Source organism: Rhinolophus sinicus, chromosome 6 (assembly GCF_057876585.1).
Source record: "Rhinolophus sinicus isolate RSI-liver-muscle chromosome 6, RSI-T2T, whole genome shotgun sequence".
Lineage (NCBI taxonomy): Eukaryota > Metazoa > Chordata > Mammalia > Chiroptera > Rhinolophidae > Rhinolophus > Rhinolophus sinicus.
This window is the reverse complement of record NC_142506.1, coordinates 45,426,909-45,449,662: the sequence shown is the minus strand read 5'-3', so window position 1 is coordinate 45,449,662 and position 22,754 is coordinate 45,426,909. Positions and strand designations below refer to the sequence as shown.

Here is a 22,754-nt window from a genome sequence, read left to right as displayed (position 1 = left end):
AAGGACAGTGACAGCTTATAAATGAGAGGGGGAGGGCAGGCAAGAAGGAGGAGCAAGGGGAGGTAAACAAAGGGGGGAGTGGGCTGACCCAGCGGTGGCTTCCTCTTTCCTCAGTTGGGTCATGAAATCATTTCATTTTTCTTGCAAAAGACATTTTGACTTTAATTTCTTCTGCCCTTCCCCCCGCCACGTTTTTTAAGCTGACTCTGGATGACTCCCTTAATCTAGTGGTTGATTGTGAACTTATGATCACTCAGGGGGCCTCCTCATTGTAGGGATAACAGAAACCCTCATCTGACCTTGATTCCTGTACTTCTCTCCCTGCTAGATGTGCAACTCCCCTGCGTCGCATAGTGTGAAGGTGGTCAGTGGGTAGAAAGGTAGGCAGTGGGCAGTGTGAGGGTGGGCAGTGAGGTGGGCAGTGGGCAGTGTGAGGGTGGGCAGTGAGGTGGGCAGTGGGCAGTGTGAGGGTGGGCAGTGGGAAGTGAGGAGGGCGGTGACAGTGATGTGGGCAGTGGGCAGTGGGGAGGGCGGTGACAGTGAGGAGGGCGGTGACAGTGAGGTGGGCAGTGGGCAGTGAGGAGGGCGGTGACAGTGAGGTGGGCAGTGACAGTGAGGAGGGCAGTGACAGTGAGGAGGGCGGTGACAGTGAGGTGGGCAGTGAGGAGGGCGGTGACAGTGAGGTGGGCGGTGACAGTGAAGTGGGCAGTGACAGTGAGGAGGGCAGTGAAAGTGAGGAGGGCAGTGACAGTGAGGAGGGCAGTGACAGTGTGGAGGGCGGTGACAGTGAGGCGGGCAGTGGGCAGTGAGGAGGGCGGTGACAGTGAGGTGGGCAGTGACAGTGATGTGGGCCGTGACAGTGAGGTGGGCAGTGACAGTGAGGAGGGCAGTGACAGTGAGGAGGGCAGTGACAGTGAGGAGGGCCGTGACAGTGAGGTGGGCAGTGACAGTGAGGAGGGCAGTGACAGTGAGGAGGGCAGTGACAGTGATGTGGGCAGTGACAGTGAGGAGGGCAGTGACAGTGAAGTGGGCAGTGACAGTGAGGAGGGCGGTGACAGTGAGGAGGGCGGTGACAGTGAGGTGGACCGTGACAGTGAGGTGGGCAGTGACAGTGAGGTGGGCAGTGACAGTGAGGAGGGCAGTGACAGTGAGGAGGGCAGTGACAGTGAGGAGGGCAGTGACAGTGAGGAGGGCAGTGACAGTTATGTGGATAGTGAGGAGGGCAGTGACAGTGAGGAGGGCAGTGACAGTGAGGAGGGCAGTGACAGTGAAGTGGGCAGTGACAGTGAGGAGGGCAGTGACAGTGAAGTGGGCAGTGACAGTGAGGAGGGCAGTGACAGTGAAGTGGGCAGTGACAGTGAGGAGGGCAGTGACAGTTATGTGGATAGTGAGGAGGGCAGTGACAGTGATGTGGGCTGTGACAGTGAGGTGGGCAGTGACAGTGAGGAGGGCAGTGACAGTGAGGAGGGCAGTGACAGTGAAGTGGGCAGTGACAGTGAGGAGGGCAGTGACAGTGAAGTGGGCAGTGACAGTGAGGAGGGCAGTGACAGTGAAGTGGGCAGTGACAGTGAGGAGGGCAGTGACAGTGAAGTGGGCAGTGACAGTGAGGAGGGCAGTGACAGTTATGTGGATAGTGAGGAGGGCAGTGACAGTGATGTGGGCTGTGACAGTGAGGTGGGCAGTGACAGTGATGTGGGCCGTGACAGTGAGGAGGGCAGTGACAGTGAGGAGGGCAGTGACAGTGAGGAGGGCAGTGACAGTGAGGAGGGCAGTGACAGTGAAGTGGGCAGTGACAGTGATGTGGATAGTGAGGAGGGCAGTGACAGTGAAGTGGGCAGTGACAGTGAGGAGGGCAGTGACAGTGAGGAGGGCAGTGACAGTGAGGAGGGCAGTGACAGTGAGGTGGGCAGTGACAGTGAGGAGGGCAGTGACAGTGAGGAGGGCAGTGACAGTGAGGAGGGCAGTGACAGTGAGGAGGGCAGTGACAGTGAGGAGGGCAGTGACAGTGAGGAGGGCAGTGACAGTGAAGTGGGCAGTGACAGTGAGGAGGGCAGTGACAGTGAAGTGGGCAGTGACAGTGAGGAGGGCAGTGACAGTGAAGTGGGCAGTGACAGTGAGGAGGGCAGTGACAGTGAGGAGAGCAGTGACAGTGAGGAGGGCAGTGACAGTGAAGTGGGCAGTGACAGTGAGGAGGGCAGTGACAGTGAGGAGGGCAGTGACAGTGAGGAGGGCAGTGACAGTGAGGAGGGCAGTGACAGTGAAGTGGGCAGTGACAGTGAGGAGGGCAGTGACAGTGAGGAGGGCAGTGACAGTGAAGTGGGCAGTGACAGTGAGGAGGGCAGTGACAGTGAAGTGGGCAGTGACAGTGAGGAGGGCAGTGACAGTGAAGTGGGCAGTGACAGTGAGGAGGGCAGTGACAGTGAGGAGGGCAGTGACAGTGAGGAGGGCAGTGACAGTGAGGAGGGCAGTGACAGTGAGGAGGGCAGTGACAGTGAAGTGGGCAGTGACAGTGAGGAGGGCAGTGACAGTGAGGAGGGCAGTGACAGTGAAGTGGGCAGTGACAGTGAGGAGGGCAGTGACAGTGAGGAGGGCAGTGACAGTGAAGTGGGCAGTGACAGTGAGGAGGGCAGTGACAGTGAAGTGGGCAGTGACAGTGAGGAGGGCAGTGACAGTGAAGTGGGCAGTGACAGTGAGGAGGGCAGTGACAGTGAGGAGGGCAGTGACAGTGAGGAGGGCAGTGACAGTGAAGTGGGCAGTGACAGTGAGGAGGGCGGTGACAGTGAGGAGGGCGGTGACAGTGAGGAGGGCGGTGACAGTGAGGAGGGCGGTGACAGTGAAGTGGGCAGTGACAGTGAGGAGCGCGGTGACAGTGAGGAGGGCGGTGACAGTGAGGAGGGCGGTGACAGTGAAGTGGGCAGTGACAGTGAGGAGGGCCGTGATAGTGAGGAGGGCAGTGACAGTGAGGAGGGCAGTGACAGTGAAGTGGGCCGTGATAGTGAGGAGCGCGGTGACAGTGAGGAGGGCGGTGACAGTGAGGAGGGCGGTGACAGTGAAGTGGGCAGTGACAGTGAGGAGGGCCGTGATAGTGAGGAGCGCGGTGACAGTGAGGAGGGCGGTGACAGTGAGGAGGGCGGTGACAGTGAGGAGGGCAGTGACAGTGAGGAGGGCAGTGACAGTGAGGAGGGCAGTGACAGTGAAGTGGGCAGTGACAGTGAGGAGGGCAGTGACAGTGAGGAGGGCAGTGACAGTGAGGTGGGCCGTGACAGTGAGGAGGGCAGTGACAGTGAGGTGGGCCGTGACAGTGAGGAGGGCAGTGACAGTGAGGAGGGCAGTGACAGTGAGGAGGGCAGTGACAGTGAAGTGGGCAGTGATAGTGAGGAGGGCAGTGACAGTGAGGAGGGCAGTGACAGTGAGGAGGGCATGACAGTGAGGAGGGCAGTGACAGTGAAGTGGGCAGTGACAGTGAGGAGGGCAGTGACAGTGAAGTGGGCCGTGATAGTGAGGAGCGCGGTGACAGTGAGGAGGGCGGTGACAGTGAGGAGGGCGGTGACAGTGAGGAGGGCGGTGACAGTGAGGAGGGCGGTGACAGTGAGGAGGGCAGTGACAGTGAGGAGGGCAGTGACAGTGAAGTGGGCAGTGACAGTGAGGAGGGCAGTGACAGTGAGGAGGGCAGTGACAGTGAGGAGGGCAGTGACAGTGAGGAGGGCAGTGACAGTGAAGTGGGCAGTGACAGTGAGGAGGGCAGTGACAGTGAAGTGGGCAGTGACAGTGAGGAGGGCAGTGACAGTGAAGTGGGCAGTGACAGTGAGGAGGGCAGTGACAGTGAAGTGGGCAGTGACAGTGAGGAGGGCAGTGACAGTGAAGTGGGCAGTGACAGTGAAGTGGGCAGTGACAGTGAGGAGGGCAGTGACAGTGAGGAGGGCAGTGACAGTGAGGAGGGCAGTGACAGTGAAGTGGGCAGTGACAGTGAGGAGGGCAGTGACAGTGAAGTGGGCAGTGACAGTGAGGAGGGCAGTGACAGTGAAGTGGGCAGTGACAGTGAGGAGGGCAGTGACAGTGAAGTGGGCAGTGACAGTGAGGAGGGCAGTGACAGTGAGGAGGGCAGTGACAGTGAAGTGGGCAGTGACAGTGAGGAGGGCAGTGACAGTGAAGTGGGCAGTGACAGTGAGGAGGGCAGTGACAGTGAAGTGGGCAGTGACAGTGAGGAGGGCAGTGACAGTGAGGAGGGCAGTGACAGTGAAGTGGGCAGTGACAGTGAGGAGGGCAGTGACAGTGAGGAGGGCAGTGACAGTGAGGAGGGCAGTGACAGTGAGGAGGGCAGTGACAGTGAGGAGGGCAGTGACAGTGAAGTGGGCAGTGACAGTGAGGAGGGCAGTGACAGTGAAGTGGGCAGTGACAGTGAAGTGGGCAGTGACAGTGAGGAGGGCAGTGACAGTGAGGAGGGCAGTGACAGTGAAGTGGGCAGTGACAGTGAGGAGGGCAGTGACAGTGAGGAGGGCAGTGACAGTGAGGAGGGCGGTGACAGTGAGGAGGGCGGTGACAGTGAGGAGGGCAGTGACAGTGAAGTGGGCAGTGACAGTGAGGAGGGCAGTGACAGTGAGGAGGGCAGTGACAGTGAAGTGGGCAGTGACAGTGAGGAGGGCAGTGACAGTGAAGTGGGCAGTGACAGTGAGGAGGGCAGTGACAGTGAGGAGGGCAGTGACAGTGAAGTGGGCCGTGACAGTGAGGAGTGCAGTGACAGTGAAGTGGGCAGTGACAGTGAGGAGGGCAGTGACAGTGAGGAGGGCAGTGACAGTGAGGTGGGCCGTGATAGTGAGGAGGGCCGTGACAGTGAGGTGGGCCGTGACAGTGAGGAGCGCGGTGACAGTGAGGTGGGCCGTGACAGTGAGGAGGGCAGTGACAGTGAAGTGGGCAGTGACAGTGAGGAGGGCAGTGACAGTGAGGAGGGCAGTGACAGTGAGGTGGGCCGTGACAGTGAGGAGGGCAGTGACAGTGAGGTGGGCAGTGACAGTGAGGAGGGCAGTGACAGTGAGGAGGGCAGTGACAGTGAGGTGGGCCGTGATAGTGAGGAGGGCCGTGACAGTGAGGAGGGCGGTGACAGTGAGGAGGGCCGTGATAGTGAGGAGCGCGGTGACAGTGAGGAGGGCAGTGACAGTGAGGTGGGCCGTGATAGTGAGGAGCGCGGTGACAGTGAGGAGGGCGGTGACAGTGAGGAGGGCAGTGACAGTGAAGTGGGCAGTGACAGTGAGGAGGGCAGTGACAGTGAGGAGGGCAGTGACAGTGAAGTGGGCAGTGACAGTGAGGAGGGCAGTGACAGTGGAGGGCCGTGACAGTGAGGAGGGCAGTGACAGTGAAGTGGGCAGTGACAGTGAGGAGGGCAGTGACAGTGAGGAGGGCAGTGACAGTGAGGAGGGCAGTGACAGTGAGGAGGGCAGTGACAGTGAGGAGGGCGGTGACAGTGAGGTGGACCGTGACAGTGAGGTGGGCAGTGACAGTTATGTGGATAGTGAGGAGGGCAGTGACAGTGAAGTGGGCAGTGACAGTGAGGTGGGCATCCAGCTGACTCTAAGTCCTGACCGTCTTTATGACCTAAAGCGCCATATTCAAAATCCCAGGGAATCAGGTCAGCAAGCTCCATGTTACCCCTCTCCTCCCCTAAGTTATCTTCTCGTGAAATGTTTCCTCATGTCCGTCCACAAGAGAGCGTGCTTCAGGAAACAGTGTCCCCACCCCCGGGAATGGGGACGGGATGACCCCAGTGGGCACTTTAAAAGCCTCCTGTAAGTAACTGGCTGCACTGGGGAGGCTGTGCTGTGCGCTGGCCCCTGTGCGCCAGCTGAATTAACATCCTTGCTCTTCAGCCCTCAAAGGCCCTGGACAGTGACGAGGACTCTCCGTTAGTGACCCTCACCTTCGCCCTGTGCATCCTTGGGAGGAGAGCTCTGGGAACAGCCGCGCACAGCGTCGCTCTCAGGTACCTGGCACTGGCATTGCATGTTTCTGACAGATTCTTTTCCCCCATTTTCTTTATTTTAAATTTGGACTGCGTATACTTCTTTCAGATAGTGCTTTCCATAATAAATCATGTTGGGCCTGCAAGAAGACTCTCTTGATCTCTGTGATCTTTTCGAGTACAAGATTTGGGAATGGCCCTAATGTGAACCGGCAAAACCCCGGAATAATGGATACGGGGGCTTGAGTGTTACAAGGGGCCTGGCAGGTTTGCTGGGAAGATTACGTTAAATCATACAGATGAGTGTCTAGCAAAATTAATGCTCGATGTTCGTTTCTTTTCCCTGTTTTTTCTCACATTCATGCTCTAGTCGAGACCCTACTTGCCTGTCTCTGGGGCTTTGATTAATGGGAGGCCTCTTCTCCTGCTTTTTCAAACTCTCGTTCTATTGGACCTTCCCCCTCTGTGTGTAAACAGCCAGTTTCTCCTTTTGAAGAACCAACACAAAATTAAGCTCACTCCTGGCTCTTTCACCCTCCCTCCTATCACTGAGGTCTTCTCTTGCATTCACAAAGAGCTCTTGACCGTTCATTCCCAAGTGAGACGCTCAGCGCCCCCACTGCCCCCTGCCAGTGTGCCCTCTGCTCCTGGGACTCTGGCAAAACTGCTCTGATGGATTTCACCTGTCGCCTTCTCTTCATCCAAACCGATGGCCATTTCACAGACTCCTCCGATGGCATCTAGCACCATGGACCATGTTCTGAACTCTGCCTGTCCACTAGCATCACCCGAATGTGCATGTTCACGTCTCCTGAGGGGATTTCAAATCTCCTGGCTCCCAGGCCCTACTCCACCAGAACCTCGGTGGGTGGACATGCACCAGGATTTGTACAGCTCGCTGGGGGATTTCAGCACATGGCCAAGGTCGAGAATCATGCAGAACGAGGGAGCCTAAAAAAAAAAAAAAAGAAAAAAGAAAGTTCTATTAGCCTCCCTCCTTGGTTTCTCCTCTCCTTGGACTTTCTTCAGGGTTTCTGTATTGTATTGTTGACACAATGCTGTGCAAAAGGGGTCCTGCAGATACCTGACTTGAGTGAGTTTTGTGTTACGAGGTTGGATTCCAAGCTTCTCAGGGGCAAAGCCCACTTGTGTCTTTATTTAACAACCCTCACAACGGCTGTTAGGGAAACAAGTCCAGGGGGATTGTCGACTGTTTGCATGTACCCTTCCTGCAGGGGACAGGGGTGGGGCATTACTGGTGGCAGCTGTGGAAAAGAATCATCAGTTGTTTGTTGTGAATGGATAAGGGAGAAGGGGTGTGATTGACAGTCCTGGTCATTTCTCGCTGGAGGAGTGGCCTTGAGTCACTGAGAGGGAAAGGTAAGGACCGAGGTAATAAGAATTGGTGACATTAGCTACTGTTTCCACTCCCACATCTCAGAATGCTATGATTATCTTACAGGTGAGAAGGGCTACCTGACTTACCTTAAGTATTGAGTTCACACTGATGCTGACAGGTGAATCCCCAGAGTGGGGACTCAAGTCCTGGACCTAGAAGGTTCGTGGCTTCATGTAGGAAAGAATTCAAACGTGAACTGATACAGAGTTTAAAGTGAAAATAAGTTTATTTAACAGAGAGTAATAAAAGGCCACCCCACCCACCCCCCCACCCCCCCAAACCCCCCAGACGGGGTCACGGTCTCTAATCACTAGTGAAAGAGAGACCCCCTCCGCCCATTCAGGTAGGGCTTATATGTGTTTCTCGTTTCTATGGGAAATTTCTTGGTATGGGGAAAAGGAGGAAAGCAGAACAATGCTAAGTTTATCTTTCACTTCTGCAAGGTGCCAGAAGAATAGGGGCAGGTTTATCTTTAGCTTTTGTAAGGTACAGCCTGTGGCTGGTTTGTCATAGGTTTAATTACAGGAATTGCCATCGCAATGGAATCTCTTTGCTCACTAGGCCTGGATGGTCTGTTCTGTGTGATAAACGTCTGCCTGAGTTCTATGTCTCAGAGCACGTAGGCAGCAAGCTTGGAATCCAACCTCCTAGTTCCTTCTTCTATGGAAACAGTCCTCATGGCCCTTCCCAACATGAATACCTGATGTAGGAAATACTCTGGGAGAAGCTGAGTGACCTCCAGCCTCCCTTCCCTCCCACTGGGCTCAGCCTCATGCTAGACCCAGGCAGCTCCCTCGTAGTCGTCGGCCATTTGAAAGCCTAACAGAAGGCTAGTGGGTGGCGTTGTAACCCAGGACTATGTGGCTGATAGACAACACTCTTTGAGGAGGGCTTCAGAGGATGGGGGGTCTGAAATCACAAAATCAGTCTTCAGGTACTCAGAGCATCCACATACATGTTCTTTGATTTGACCAATCTGAAGTTTCTTGAATAAATTTCAAATTTTCTTTACAAATTGCACATGAAATGCTTCAAAGATTTCAGTCTTTCAGTTCCAATCTACGATACTTTCAAAGACTTCTTCAAGTTTGTTCTTTGTGTGACTTGTTCAGAGTCCTGCTCCAGGTGTTTCTTGCTTGGTCTGCTTTATTTATTTTTTCCTTGATTAAGCATCATGCCTACCAGCTGCTTTTTTCAACCTTGTTTTGATGGGATTTCCTTTGTTTCAAACAGCTCCTCATACTCTATGGCAGCTCTACTTTTTCCAGACAGTGGTAAGATAAATCTGGGAACGCTCCTCTTGGTATTCCAGAGGAAGGTGTGATTACTGGGGACTGGTTCACTTTCCTAAGGGGTCCCACAGCACAGTGCTTTCACTTCAGCCTTTGACTTGCAGGAGGTAACTGATTTTCCGCGCTGCCCCAGGCCAGTGGGTCAGGGTGACGTCCATGGAGTTCTGACTTCCTTGGCTATGTCACGGGGACAGAGACGGATACTGTGAGGGGGAGGCTAGAGCCTAACAGGACCCCACCTCTGCTTCAGCCAAACAGCTGTGCTCCACTTTCCATATGCTGGAGTTCAATACATGTGTTTGCTTGCAAAAAATGCTACCAGAGCTCAAAAAATTTTTATAACATAATTTTTATAGATACTGTTAAATTGCTCACCAAAAAAGCTGTCACAGGCTGTATTCTCACCAAGAGTGTGGTGCCATACCCTCACTAATGCTGGGTAGTCAATCTTTTAAATTTTTCTAGTCTCGTGGATGAAAAATATCTCATTCTTATTTGAATTTCCATGTCCATTATTAATAGTGAGGGTAACAATCTTTTTACATATTTATTGGTCAGTTATATTTTTTTATGTGAATTGTCTGTACACTTATCTACTTTACCCATTTTTGTTAGGTACATACTGGTTTTTAGGAGCAATTTGTAAATTTGCTAAAATATTTTCTAGCAAGGTACTTGTGTCTTTGATAATTATTTATGACATCTTTTTAAATTTTTTATTTCACTATTTCTCAATTTTGTGTCTTTCTTAAACCTGTTTTTGCAGCTCCAGGGTATAAAAATACCAGCCTCCCTTTTCCTCTGATACTTCTGTACTTTTATTTCTTTCAATTTAGTTTTTGAATCCTGTTGGGTCTTGGAATTTGATTTGATTCCACTTACTAGCTATCTTGTTACTGTGTCATTCTGGCAGAGGACACGAGACGCCTGGGTCAGAGACAAAGAACTTCACTGCGCACAGCACAGCATCAGTCTATTTGTGTCAGTTCTCCTGGCCCCCAAACCCACTGGGCTCAGGGATGAGTTTACAGAACCAGCTATTTTATAGCAAAGAATGATGCTATTAACCCCGTAAGGGTGCTCGCTGCAAATAGAACTCTGCGGAGCGGCGTGGGCCTTGCATTCAAGGCAAACTCGTAGGCTGTGATGGAGAATAATGGGACCCATAGAGTATAGGCTCCCAACAACTCCACAGAAAATATACTGTCTGCATACATGGTGGGAATTAGGGATCCCAGTGTTTTTCCCAAATGGATGGCTGATAGTTCAACACTGTTTACTAAGTAGCTCATAGTTAGTTACTTAGTGAAAATCACCACAAACTTGAAATACCAAGTTGTCACACACTACATCCCCATACATATGATGTGCTCCTCAATTCCCACTTCTGTTAGAGTGATCCATTTCTCTACTCTTACAACAAAACCATACAGTTTGTTTTACTAGAGTGATGCATTGTTTGGTATCTGATAATCTCAGTCTGCTCGTCTTTCTTTTTTTTCTTATCTTTTGTAGTTTCATGAGGGGGTGCTATTCTTGTGTATTTTGTCCTCAGGTAAAATTTAGAATCACATTCTATGAAATCCTCTGTTGGAATTTTGATTGAGATCGTATTGAATTTACAAGTTAATTCAAGAAAAAAATGGACATCATTCAATAATATGGTGTACTTTGCAATCATTCAGTTTTTTTAATGTCTTTTGGTAACATTTTATTATTTTTTTGAGATTTGTAATCTCTTAGTGGATTTATTTCTAGGTATTTTATAGTTTTATTGTGATTTTGAATAGTTTTTTTTGCTGTCACATTTTCTATTTTTTTTATATTGACCTCCTTCTGGGCACCTCTACTGAGTTCTATCATAAACATAATATGTCAATTAATTGTCTTTGATTTTTCTGGTAGAAAGATATATTTGCAAATAACATCAATTTTGGCTTTTTCTTTTCTATAACAATCCTTTTCCTTGTTTCATTGGCTATGACCTCCAGTGCAGTGTTGGAAGTGGGCATCTGTATTTGTTTCCTATTGCTGCTGTCACATATTAGCACAAACATGGTGGCCTAAAGCAATACAAATTATTACGTTACAGTCTGGAGGCCACAAGTCCAAAAGGGGCTTCCTTCGGCTAAAATCAAGGTGTCGGCAGGGCTATGTTCCTGCAGGAGGCTCTGAGGGGCCAGCCCGTCCCATTCCAGAGGCTGCCTGCGGTCCAGGCCCGTCTTCTGTCTTCAGAGTCAGTGCTGCAGCATCTGCAAACCTCCTTCTGACCCAAACTACCTCTCCCACTTCCCTCTCTCACCTATAAGGACCCCTGTGATGACGTTGGGCCCACCCCAGATAGTCCAGGACAATACCCCCATGTCAGAATTCTCAGCCACATCTGCAAAGTCCCTTTGCCGTGTAAGGTAATATGTTCACAGCTCAGGATTAGGGTGTTCATGTCTTTTGGGCTATTATTCTGCCTATCACAGTAGCCTTGTCTTAATCCAGACATCCATGGGGGCAAGTGTAATACGTTAGCATTAAAAAAAGGTGTTTAGGTTTCTATTAGACCATTTTTATCAAGACAGGGAGTTTGCTTCTCTTTCTAGCTGGCTAAAACTTTTATCAGGAAAGGATGTTGAATTCTTTTAAAATTGGAGACACACATTCCGATGATCTTCTTCTCTTTAAATCTACTAATGTAATGAGTTATTTTAATAGAGTTCTTCGTGCTGAAATCTCCTTACAATTCTGAGATAAGCTCTAGTTGGTCATGATATATTATTATTTTTACACAATGATGGATTCAATTTTCTAATATTTTATTTCATATAATTATATCTATGTTCATACCTTTATGAATGGCTCGTGTGTGTGCATGCGTGTATGTGTGCGTGTTTGTGTGTGTGTGTGTGTGCGTGTGTGTATGTGTACTCTGTCCTTGTATAATTTTAAAATCAGGAATATGCCCTTAGGTACTTATGAGACCTAACAAGTCATTCTCATACATTTAATGTTAAAGAGTAACTTACGATTTTGGACACTGACTCCCCAGGTAAATCTTATACAACAGTCTAATGTCGCTCACACACTCTGCTTCATTTGATGGATCTGTAAGGGACATAGTTTGACTTTATGACAGTGACACAGCTCTGATGAACAATCCTTCAGCAATAAAAATATGTGCATGCCAAACTAGGGAGGATGAGTAAGTGAGAATCATCTTAAATGATAAGCTGAGTACAAGTGAACAAAAGAGAACAAGTCTATAAAATGTCTTCAAATAAAATAAAATGTCGATATGCTATGGAGATAGAATGGATTAATATGGATGTGACAAGCAAACACTGATCATTTTGGAAATTTGGAGTTTGGGGCATATCTCCTGTGGAGAACTATGACCCCCGCTGAAGAAAGGCATACAAATATAATGGGATGTTTCAGTAGGAAGTCAGAATATTTTCACTGACCTCAGAGGCTAAGAGGTGGCTCGGTTACCATCTTCAGGTTCATGGAAGGTAATAAGCAGATCCAGCCGGTGCTCTGTTTATACATAAAAGGTTAGGACATGTCTGCATTTCATAGCAGCAACATGTTTGCTTGCAGAAGAAATTTTGCTGATTCTTGAACTAGAATAGCCTTCCAAGAGGATAGAAACTCAAAATAAATGTAATCTTGAAAAGTGACAGGTAAACAAGCCAGCCCAAGATGTGCTACGCCAAGCCATGTGCTGGAGGCTGAGCTCTGACATATGACCTTGTGGCAGGAGGTCACTGTCATGGTCTGAGGTCGCATCTACCATTTACTCACCCCTCTCACCCACAGTGGACAGAGAAAAATAGTGCTGTTCAGAAACCCAAGACATAACCTCGGCTTCTCTTCCCAATCTTCTGTTGGAGATGAGGCGCCAAACGGGCCAGACATCAGACTGGATCATATTACGGACAAGATTGAGGGCCACTTGCCAGACTGGGGTTGGAAACTCAGAAATCAGGATCTAAAGAGAAATAGATAAAGAAAACATGAGGTAAGATTCTGACCTAGGAGATACAAGTTAGGTCATCAAGCTAAAACCAGAATCTTGGAGCAGGGGGAAATACATAAGTCTAAAGCATAAGAAAAGATTATAACCTAGAAAAATGAGTGAGAATTTCTGGGACCTTAAATTGTAACACCGTGGGAAAGCCTGCTTCTGCCTGGGCCTGGAGTCCAGGCTCAGCTCTACAACCCCAGGCCCCTGGCTTCTCTGAAATGTCTGCACATCAGTAGGAGACACCCAGGCTCTCTGGTGCTTTGAACCCCAAACCCCATTGCACCTCACAATTGGGTGCCTTGTTCAGAATATAGAGCTGGGCCCCCTTCCAAACTGCCAGCTGAGAATCTCTGGGAATTGGGTTGGAGACGTAGTTCTTGACCAGTCATTCAGCAGCCTGCCAGACACTGGTACCCAGCTGGCCTTAGGAAGCGTGGGCTCTGTATAATAGCAGTTTATCCCATAGATACGGAGACTCAGAAGCCTAGATCTGCCAGGCGGTAAAACCCCAGGAGGGCGAATGTATGTTTTAAAAGTTCATCATCAACTCTTGCCTTTTAATTATTTCTTGCTTGGAGATTATTACTTCACAGTTTATTTGGAATTTATTTGAAACTGTGTCACTGAAACCCTTTGGCCACATGGTTGCTTTCCGATGATTATGTGAGATTCTGCGCTATAAACACCGTGCTTGATCACCATGGCCTGTGTTGCCGGGACAGACCAGGCCAAGGTGACAAGAAGAAGGCCTTGTCCTCACTGTGTACTGGGGACGGTCCTGAGCTTTACATGGTTGATGCGTGTCATCCTGTCTCAAGGCCCGAGGGAGGATGAGGGAGGCGCTGTGACTGACTTTCCTCAGAGTACCCCGGCCGTGTGGACACCTCCCTGGGAGGACAGCCACTCCACGGCGCCCACCATGTCCTCATATCCCGAAGCTTCCTTGGTCGATGTGCTCTGTGCTGGGGTTGTGCCAAGAGCTGCCGAAGGTGCCTGCTAATGTCTGCATCAGGGCCCCCGAAGCTCACTGTGGGCTGTGCACCCAACCCCCTCCTGTGGCCCAGTGCCCTTTCCTATAGGAGTTGCCACGACCTTGCGCTCTGACCGCCTCAGCTCTCTTGGAGATGCCTTCTGTGTCTTTCAGGACTCAGGTGTGGGTCTCAGAGGACAGATGAATGCTGGATACTGGGGTGTCCGTAAACCACACGTGTGTACTCAGTCCCCCTTTTAGATTCTTAGCAGGCCCCTCACCCAGCCTGCACACACCCCTGGACAGGCTTCATCCCAAGGATGAACACAGAGAGAAACAGCTAAGGAGGATGAGGGACTTGCCCAAGTATCAGTCACAAGTGTCAAAGCCAATACCAGAGCTCACATTTGGAGCTCCTGGCTCGCATCCCTCCAGCCCCGCTGGGCTGTATGCTGCCTCGCCACGTGGCACCTGAACTCCAAGCCAAGCACCTAGGAGCTCCTGGAGGGGCACCGTTGCTGTCTTTCTGAGTGCCCCTTTCCAGGTAGGAGGCTGCTGGGATCCAAACCAGGGGCCCATAGGGTAGCTTCCTGAGTAAAGAGCGCCAGAAAGAGCTATTAATACACCCTCAGTTCAGGATGTGTACACACACCGATTACACATTGGAAAGTTGCTGGTGACCCACCTCAGGAGGGTGAGCTGGGCGTGAGTTCAAGAACTACACTTTTGTAGTATTTTTACTGTGTGGGTCACCTGAAGCCTTTGAAGAGATTTGTTGATTCTAACACAACCTCAGAGCTGGTCTTTAAGAAGATGACTCCAGTTACACGTTTCAGAGCAACTCTGGTTTCCCAGAGAGACAGGTAACCCGGGGGGCAGCCATGGGTTTGCTCTTGTGCTTCCAGGGTGTGATATGACACACAGAGTATCTGTTTCCACCTGTCTCGTCCTCGTTCTCAGTTCTGACAGCCTGTTTCCTTGTACTTGGAAGGGTAATAATAATACATCTGTATAGGCATCCAGGGGAAGGACAGGAACTGATAGAACTGGTACTTAGGAACCCACAAACCTGCAGAAAAATACGGCGTTGCCCTTTCTCCCTCCCTGCCAGTCGCTCAGAGGTGGTGCCAGTCGCCTGGACTGTATGTACATTTTGTTCTGGAGACTAGCAGGAGTGTGGTCGGAAGTGATGGGATGAATGGTGAGACCAGTACGTACGAGGGTGCTGGATTCCACAGAAGGGAGTAAAGCACGTGTGCCACGCCGTCCCCGGGGAGGTGCCTGGGATACTGATTTGGGTAAATAAGCACATACTCTCTTAAGTATCTCCGTTACTGATCCGTGAGCACAGGGAAAAGGGCTGCAAATCGCACGTAATTGTTTGCATGTGTTCTACAAGCTCCCCAACACCCTGCAACAGACCTGTAAACACAGAGGATGCGGACCTGTTCGGGAATTCACTGAAATGAACAAATCATTGCTCTGAAGAGCCCATTGTCAGTCCTACAAAAACTATCGCAGCATTAATGCCGCTTCCCTCTGCATCCTAAGATCCGTTAAGTCTAGATCCAAGATAATGACCTCAATCATCCATCCTTAAAATCTGTATCCTCCGGTGGTCCTCTTTTGTTTCTGGAAGAGCAGGGTTTCTCAATAGTGCACTGTTGCCTTTTGGGGCTGCATGGGTCTTTGTTGTGGGGGGCTGTCCTATGCATTGTAGCAACAGCATCCCTGCCTGGCTTCTCCCCACTGGATGCCAGTAACATCCCCACTTGTGACATCCAAAAATGTCTCCACACATTGCCAAATGTCCCCTGGGCAGCAAAATGGCCACCGTTTGAGACCAGTAAGAGAGGGTACCGGTGAAAACTGGGCTGAGCTGGTCAGTGATTTTGAACAAGAGTCAGGCTTAGAGGGGCATAAGCAACCTCTGGCTAGATTAGAGCTGTGAGGACTCCTCTGTGAACAAGGAGAACTGACAAAGAAGAGAGGAAGAAGAACCTTTGCTCCAGCTGGCCACCCTCAGATGGCCATTGCCCTGGAAGGTGAAGGCTGAGGATGCTGAAATGGGCTGGACCCATTAAGGCATAAGCCTTAGGCAGACCTGGAGCTGGAGTGTCGTCAGGAGCTTACAGGCAACAGCCGGAGCCTTGAGGCAGAAAGTGACCGTTTCCAGGACGGTCGTGAACAACTGCGCTTAAGAGCTGATGGCCCCAGCCTCCCGCTGTCCCCATCAGCGGTTATGTCATCATGGCTTCTGGCTGGATCAGGAACCAGACAGACAGTAAAGATGGGGTCAGTACAATCAGAGGCAGTGAGACCCTGTTATATGGTCCTTGGTGTCTGCTGGGGGTGCGGGGTCACTCTGAGGCAGAGGCTGGCACATCCTTTCCAGCGCACGCACGTGCACGCACACACACGTGCATGCACACACACGTGCACACTCAGCTAAAAAGGCAAGACCATTGCTCAAGTCCTGACTGTGGAACAAGGGCTGAACCGGCAGACGGGAGGCCAGGGGCCAACAGGAAGCCGTGCAGACCTGCTGCATCTTACAGACTCCAGCACAGGCTGAGCCATGCATGTGTTCTAGGTTGAGTGGTGTTTTTTCCAGTTAAAAAGAAAATACACTCAAGTACCATGTACTTCGTCTCATGTAAAGGAGGAGTGTTTCTAGAGCTATTTTTATTTATTAACTTTGGCATGCACATGGTGCTGTGTGAGCCCAGCCATCTCAGCACCACACTCTTCGGTTCTGGACATGTGGACGTGCTTCCCTAACATGCGATTGCACGCATGTCGGGTTTCCTCAGGGGCCTGCCCTGCCCTGTCCCCTACGTAACCCCATGCACGTGGACATGGTTGTCCCTCCACTGCTCATTGCTTGGTCCACAAACTCCATGACCTCTGTGACTGCCATGGTGAGACAGGATGACAGGGCCTGCTTCAGCGCCCTGGAGTGCAGTGCGGGGAGGGCAGCAGAGGCAGGGAGCGGCTGTTTTAGTCCCGGGAGGGCCCACCTTGACTGACTCAGAGGGAACACTGTTGCCCCACTCCAGCTGTTGGCCTGGGGGTAGGGACTCTGTAGAGTCTTCAAAAGACGTGGTTCTAGAGCAAGGGTGTCCAAACTTTTTTCAACGTTTTTCACCAAGGGCCATATGTGATAAAATACACAAATAGCTGGGCCACTCACTCGAGGTGAAGTATGTATTACCTCACCTGGTTTATTTAAGTAAACTAAATATATTTTTGGAATTTGCTGCAGGCCAATAAAAAATGGATTGCAGGCCACAGTTGGCCCGCGGGCCGCAGTTTGGACACCCCTGATCTAGAGGCTCCAAATCAGAAACGTGCTGCAGACCTGTGCTCTCCTCCCCACACCCTCCCCAGCTTGTCACATCCTCCTCCCGCCTCCTCTTCCTTCTCTTGAGGATAAAGGCGGGTGATGAGCCACCTGACTTTTCAGATGCGTTCAGCTTTAATGTACTGGGGCCCATACCCCTAGTCTAGTGGAACTCTAATCAGGCCTTATTTGCCGCACTGAGAATCATTTTAATATAACAGAACAACTTTAAGTGCTGCAATGAGTCGTTTTTCTCTGAACATGGAAATGACACGTAGAGGAGCTGTTGCTGGGGGTCTGAGTGGGAAGGCCAGCGCTTTCGGAGGCTCCGTGGATGTGGCTCCTTCCCCACTAAGTGGGCCGTCTGTGGTCACCTTCGCTGCCCCGGAGCAGACAGTGGACTGGGCCTTGAATTCCTCCCTCTTCCTGTGGTCTGTGGACGGTGCCCTGGGGGTTTGAGAAGCCCCTTCATCTTCCTGCGCCACTGTCCCCACCTTTACACCTAGAAGAGCGTTTTAACGTGTGTGCAAGCAACAGAGCATTTCTGGTTCTTTCCAGAATAAGTCCCACCCGTGTTTTCCGATTGAGCTCCCCCTTTGCAGTACTGAGCTGCTATCTCATGGCAGGAGCATTTTCAAATGTCTTCAGTTGAGAGCAGAGAGTCCCGTGGACATTCATCCTGCTGCAGCCTGGCTCTGCTGTCCTGTCCCCTTTGTCACTCCCTTCTCAGTGCCTCCCAGGCTGCCCCTAAAGCTCGCAGGAAGTCTGTTCTGTGAGGCGGAGCCTTTCAGCAAGGCTGCCTCCTGGAGCTCTTTTTGAAAGGTTCCAGGCTCCTCCAGGCCACAGCACCTGTGCCCCACCTGGCATTTCCCAGTCTGCTATGACCTGAAGCCTGAGCCTCTCTCTCCAGGGACTTCTGCATGGAAGTTAATGACAGTTGTACGTTTCCAACAAAATGCTGAGGTAGCAGCCAGTGTAGCTGCCCTGCGCCGTATGGAAGCAGAAGTCTTGCTCAGTGAGCAGCGCATTAAATCCTCATGAGCAGTCGTTCTCAGAGGTCCCCCTTCACATACACTTTCCTGCTAGCGGCCTGTCAGGGTGCCGTGTCTGGTACCCGCCCCATAACCACCTCTCTGGGGTGTCCGAGGCCAGGTTGTTGGAGGTGGCTGCGAGCAAGCCTATTAATGCAAACAGAGGAAAAGAAATGTACGGCTCTTTCCCTCCGATGCAGGATGAGTCGCTTTCCCCCAGGTTCCCTATGTGCTCCCAAAATGTAAAGGATGCAGATCATGGAAGATTTCCCTCAGTGACTGCCTTGTCCCCCACCCCGACAATGCTCAATTACTTGCAGGAAATGGACGCAAAGAAGGAAAAATCTAGAAACGTGAGAACCTGGATGATCCTGAAAAGTCCTGTGGTCGTTCATTTCAACCTTCCTCACGCTTCTTCCGCTGGTTATTAAAAAGAGGACGTGTTGGGAAATGCATGTTCTCTGAGAATCTAAATGATCAACTTGAGATTTCATTTGGTCTCATTTTCTCTCCATATTGTAGAACCCAGGTTTTTACGATGAGTAACGTAGCCCGAAAGTGAAATACCAAGGAGAAAATAAAAGCGCTTGGGCTGCGCCCCAGTTAGCCCGTCACGGCCTGACAATGGGAGAGCGGGTGGGATCGTTGCGGTGGGTTCACCTGTATGTGGTAGGGCAGTTCTGACCAGGATCTCCACTGTCACTTTGAGAGGTCAAGTACGTCAGTGTCTCCTAAAATTACTGACAATGGCCATCACATCAGCTGTCCCCAGGGTCCTATGCGGGCTCTGGTTAGGGGTTTGGTACAATGGGATGAGTCCAGGGCCACCTTCCTTTTCCTGTTGGATCAGCCCAAAGATAATCAGTACCATTTATGACGTGACAAATAGGAGACTCAGCCCTTGCTCATAGTGACAGGATTCTGAACCCTGTTTGTTCAGTGTGAAAGAACAGTAAGTGGGACTTTGTTTCACAGCCTGGACTCTTTCCTGTATGGGCTTCATGCACTCTTCAAAGGTGACTTCAGAATAACAGCACGAGACGAGTGGGTGTTCGCTGACATGGACCTTCTACATAAAGTCGTTGCTCCAGCCATCAGGATGTCCCTCAAGCTTCACCAGGTACAAATCCATTTTGTAAAAAAGTATGAGCCTGAAACATTAGGAAATAAAATAAGCTTTCAGAAATAGGGGCCCCTTTCTTGGCATGACGTAAGTGAGTGAGTTTATTATTTAGACAACTAAGCACTGAGGCCGTTTGGGTAGTCTTGACATTGGTCACTAGGATGGAAGAGGGAAGTTGGCCAGAGGAAATGACGTATCAGAAGTGCCCAAACTGTACCGAAAAGTCCAAAAAAACACAGGGCACGAAGCTCTTTCTCTAGGCACGTCCCAGCGTTAGGACCATGGGACGAGGCGCGGCCTCCATCCAGATCAGGATTCACACAGAGCGGTGGAGAGTGACATGTGGAAGTGCACTTGGCCCTGCAGGTCACCGGCCCAGTGGCCGTCTCACACTCATCCAAGCATCAGCTCGCTGTCCCCAGCGAGCCCACGGGTGGACTTATTTCCTCCAGGACCAGTTCACGTGCCCTGATGAGTACGAGGACCCAGTGGTCCTCTACGAGGCCATCCAGTCCTTTGAGAAGAAGGTGGTCATCTGCCACGAGGGCGACCCGGCCTGGAGGGGCGCGGTGCTCTCCAACAAGGAGGAGCTACTGACCCTGAGACACGTGGTGGACGAGGGCACTGACGAGTACAAGGTCATCATGCTGCACAGGAGCTTCCTGAGCTTCAAAGTGATCAAGGTACGGTGGCCGCTCTTCCCAGGTGGGCACGAGTCTCCCGTGGGGACTGTGTGAGAAGGAACTGAGTGGTGGTTGGAACCAACGCCCGAGTCTGAGCCTGCATCGCCTGTTCAGACTCGGTCTCAGAGGGGTGCTGGGCAGCAAGCAGAGGTCGGACCCACAGCTGCGGCCCTGTCAGGGCCACGTCCCACCTCAGACAGCCGGTGTGTCAGCGAGGGCTTTGGCAAGAAGTCCTGGGAGACGCACATACAATACAGGTGGAGGTCAGGACCCAGCCTGTCTTTTAAAGGCGTCCTAATTCCAGACCTTTCCTGTAACCTATTTCTGGACCCAAGAACTTCCTCCCCAATAATTCTCCTTTAATGTGCTTCAAACCCCTGCGGGGGAACAAAACCCCGAGGCCTTCCCATTTGCTGTGTGTTTCCCGTGAAAGTGGCATCATGTCCTCTTGTAGGATTCCCCGTGGCGACAGAGCTTTAGGCCGAAGGATCCGCAGCCCCGGAGCGAGGCTCACTCACTGCACACTGACCCCCACGGGCAGGAAACACACTGCTTTTCCCCGTAGGTCAACAAGGAGTGTGTCCGCGGGCTGTGGGCCGGGCAGCAGCAGGAGCTCATTTTCCTGCGGAACTGCAACCCCGAGCGTGGAAGCATCCAGAACAACAAGCAGGTCCTCCGCAACCTCATCAACTCCTCCTGCGACCAGCCTCTGGGCTACCCCATGTACGTCTCCCCCCTCACCACGTCCTACCTGGGGACCCACCGGCAGCTGAGGAAGGTGTGGAGTGGGCCCGTCACTGTGGACAGCATTAGGACGTGGCTGCGGACCAAGTGGGTAAGGTAGGTCCCCACGGCCAGGCCTTCACCCGGACGCTGGGGCAGGGGCGTGGGGAGCTCTAGGGCTTCTGTTGGTGTCGCTGTCATCGCTGCCGCTTTCTCATGACTAAAACTGCCATCCCACGTGTCCTCGCAGGGTCAGGGCATCAGTCAGTGGGGCCTGTTTCCCGCACGCCCCCACGCTGAGCACCAGGCTTGAGTTCCCACACAGCCCGCTGCGCAGCTTCTGTGTCATCAGGCCCGAAGTCCCAGGTCTGTTGCAGGGAGTCCGTCCAGGACTGCCCCAGCCCTCAGCTCTCGTCCCTAAGTCTTCTTCCCTGGTTGTGAGCGTGTCTCTGGTTAGTTGCAATGAGTTCTAGAAGTTTCACCTGCACATGGCAGAGCTCCGTCTCAGGCCTCCAAGCCCAGTTTTCTTGTGGACGGTTGAGACTGCAGCTTACTCATCATGGCGCAGGGTTTTCATTCATTAGACACTGAGGTTTGGGGACCCAGAGCCCCTCTGTCCACCTGCATCCCAGGTGTGCTGCTCACCTGTGGCGTGTGCCTTCCATCCTGACTCAGCGTGGGCGTGTGGGGATGTTTGGGCGAGAACCGTGGGACGCTTCTCCCTCCCACAGAATTCGGAAGGACTGTGATGCTGGCCCGCGCACTGCTGGTGACGCTGACGATGTGGACGGCAGGGGGCGCCCGTCCGCAGGCGGCAGCAGCGCCCCGAGTGGGGAGAGCCGGGAGAGCAGCACAGAACAGCCCAGAAAACAGGGGGCCCACCACTGGTCACCCCGGGAAGGGCCACGGCGGACAGGTGGGTGCAGCAGAGGCTTCACAGTTACTGATAAAGGCACCTTTGGTCCTGGTGGCCAACACGGAGGGCTGTGTGTCATTCTAACTTCTGAGAGCTCCTTTTTGCAAGAAAAATCAGTATTGGGACAGAGGACGCCCAAAATTTACCAACTCTTGCACGTCTGCTCAGGAAGAAACTCTCTCTTAGATTCAGCTTTTATCCTTTGTCCATGTCTGTCCATCACCTCAGCCAGCAGCGTCTGTCTGTCCATCTGCCCAGTCTCTCGCTTTCCATCTCATCTCACTCATCCAGGGACCACTTGATCAGGTGCCTTTTGTGGCTAGCTGGAGGGGCTCTTGATCCATGATGGCATTTTCATCTTTCTGCGAGGTGGTCCCCACCCCCCTCCAAGTCTGTGGTGGCACAGACAGGCCTCCTGCCCTCCCCTTCCTGCTCCTCTCTAGTTTTCACCCCCCTACATTGTACCTGACATTTAAAGGAAGAAGGAGCCAGCGGATGGGAGTGAAGGAGGTGCCTCGGTCAAGATCGGGCAGTTTAAAGTTTAAAATCACATTTAAACTACAGCCCGCCTAGTTAGGCTTGACCACGTGGAGGGGTAGGAGGCTGGGCCGGGTTAGGGGAGGCGACCCTGAGGCTTACAGAGGATGTGCCAGGCAGATGCAGGAGAGATGGACGCTCCATCCTGGTTCCCACCAGCATAGGGCGCTTGGCTAGGTGGTTTTATCCTTGGTCTTCGTGTTTCCTCGCCATCCAGAAGCATTCGGTAAGTGCCTGTCTGTGACTGCTCCACCTGCCAGCTCCACACCAGTGAGTTAGCAAGGGACAGTCCTGCCTCCTGGAGGGGCCCAGAGCAAGGCTGAGGGTTTAACTGAAATGGTAAGGATTCATTCCAACATGGGAAAGGTGGTAGGTGGAGAGAAGAGATAGATAGATAGATAGATAGATAGATAGATAGATAGATAGATAGATAGATAGATGAGAGAGAGAGAGAGAGAGAGAGAGAGAGAGAGAGAGAGAGAATAGACAGATGGAAGGAGGGAGGGAGGGAGGGAGGGAGGGAGGGAGGGAGGGAGGGAGGGAGGGAAGGAAGGAAGGAAGGAAGAAAACAAGGGAGGGAAGGTTGAGAGAGAGGGGTCGCTAGGTAGATGGGCAAAGTAGTCGGTATTAGCTGCTTAGCAGGGAAAGGGCCCCCTTCCCCAGGCCTGGCCACCTGCCTGACCCTGAGCAGAGTGCCTGGCAGCCAGAGGCTGTGGCATGTGGCTGGCTCACAGGCCGGGCTCTCTCATTGCTTAGTTAACAGTTG

General features: G+C 51.8%; 1 protein-coding gene and 1 long non-coding RNA gene across 6 annotated transcripts in view; one reads left to right on the top strand and one right to left on the bottom strand.

The window, feature by feature from the left end:
* PCNX2 (pecanex 2) overlaps positions 1 to 22,754 on the top strand; it is a 240,533-nt gene that overhangs the window by 210,719 nt on the left and 7,060 nt on the right. For 3 of the 5 annotated variants that reach the window (XM_019712884.3, XM_074316661.2, XM_074316660.2), the window contains 5 exons: positions 5,862 to 5,974; positions 18,982 to 19,126; positions 19,582 to 19,812; positions 20,378 to 20,652; positions 21,267 to 21,451. In XM_019712884.3, the coding sequence (XP_019568443.3) occupies positions 5,862 to 5,974; positions 18,982 to 19,126; positions 19,582 to 19,812; positions 20,378 to 20,652; positions 21,267 to 21,451 (949 nt within the window). Of the gene's footprint in view, positions 1 to 5,861; positions 5,975 to 12,454; positions 12,660 to 18,981; positions 19,127 to 19,581; positions 19,813 to 20,377; positions 20,653 to 21,266; positions 21,452 to 22,754 lie in introns of those variants that run through there. The other 2 variants (XR_012490740.2, XM_088799081.1) reach the window with 2 other exon arrangements.
* On the bottom strand, positions 6,632 to 12,624 carry LOC148758173 (uncharacterized). The gene is made up of 4 exons (XR_016021541.1): positions 12,498 to 12,624; positions 12,100 to 12,172; positions 11,662 to 11,740; positions 6,632 to 6,904 (listed from the first exon to the last, which is right to left on the bottom strand). It is a non-coding gene; the product is annotated as an uncharacterized LOC148758173 (long non-coding RNA).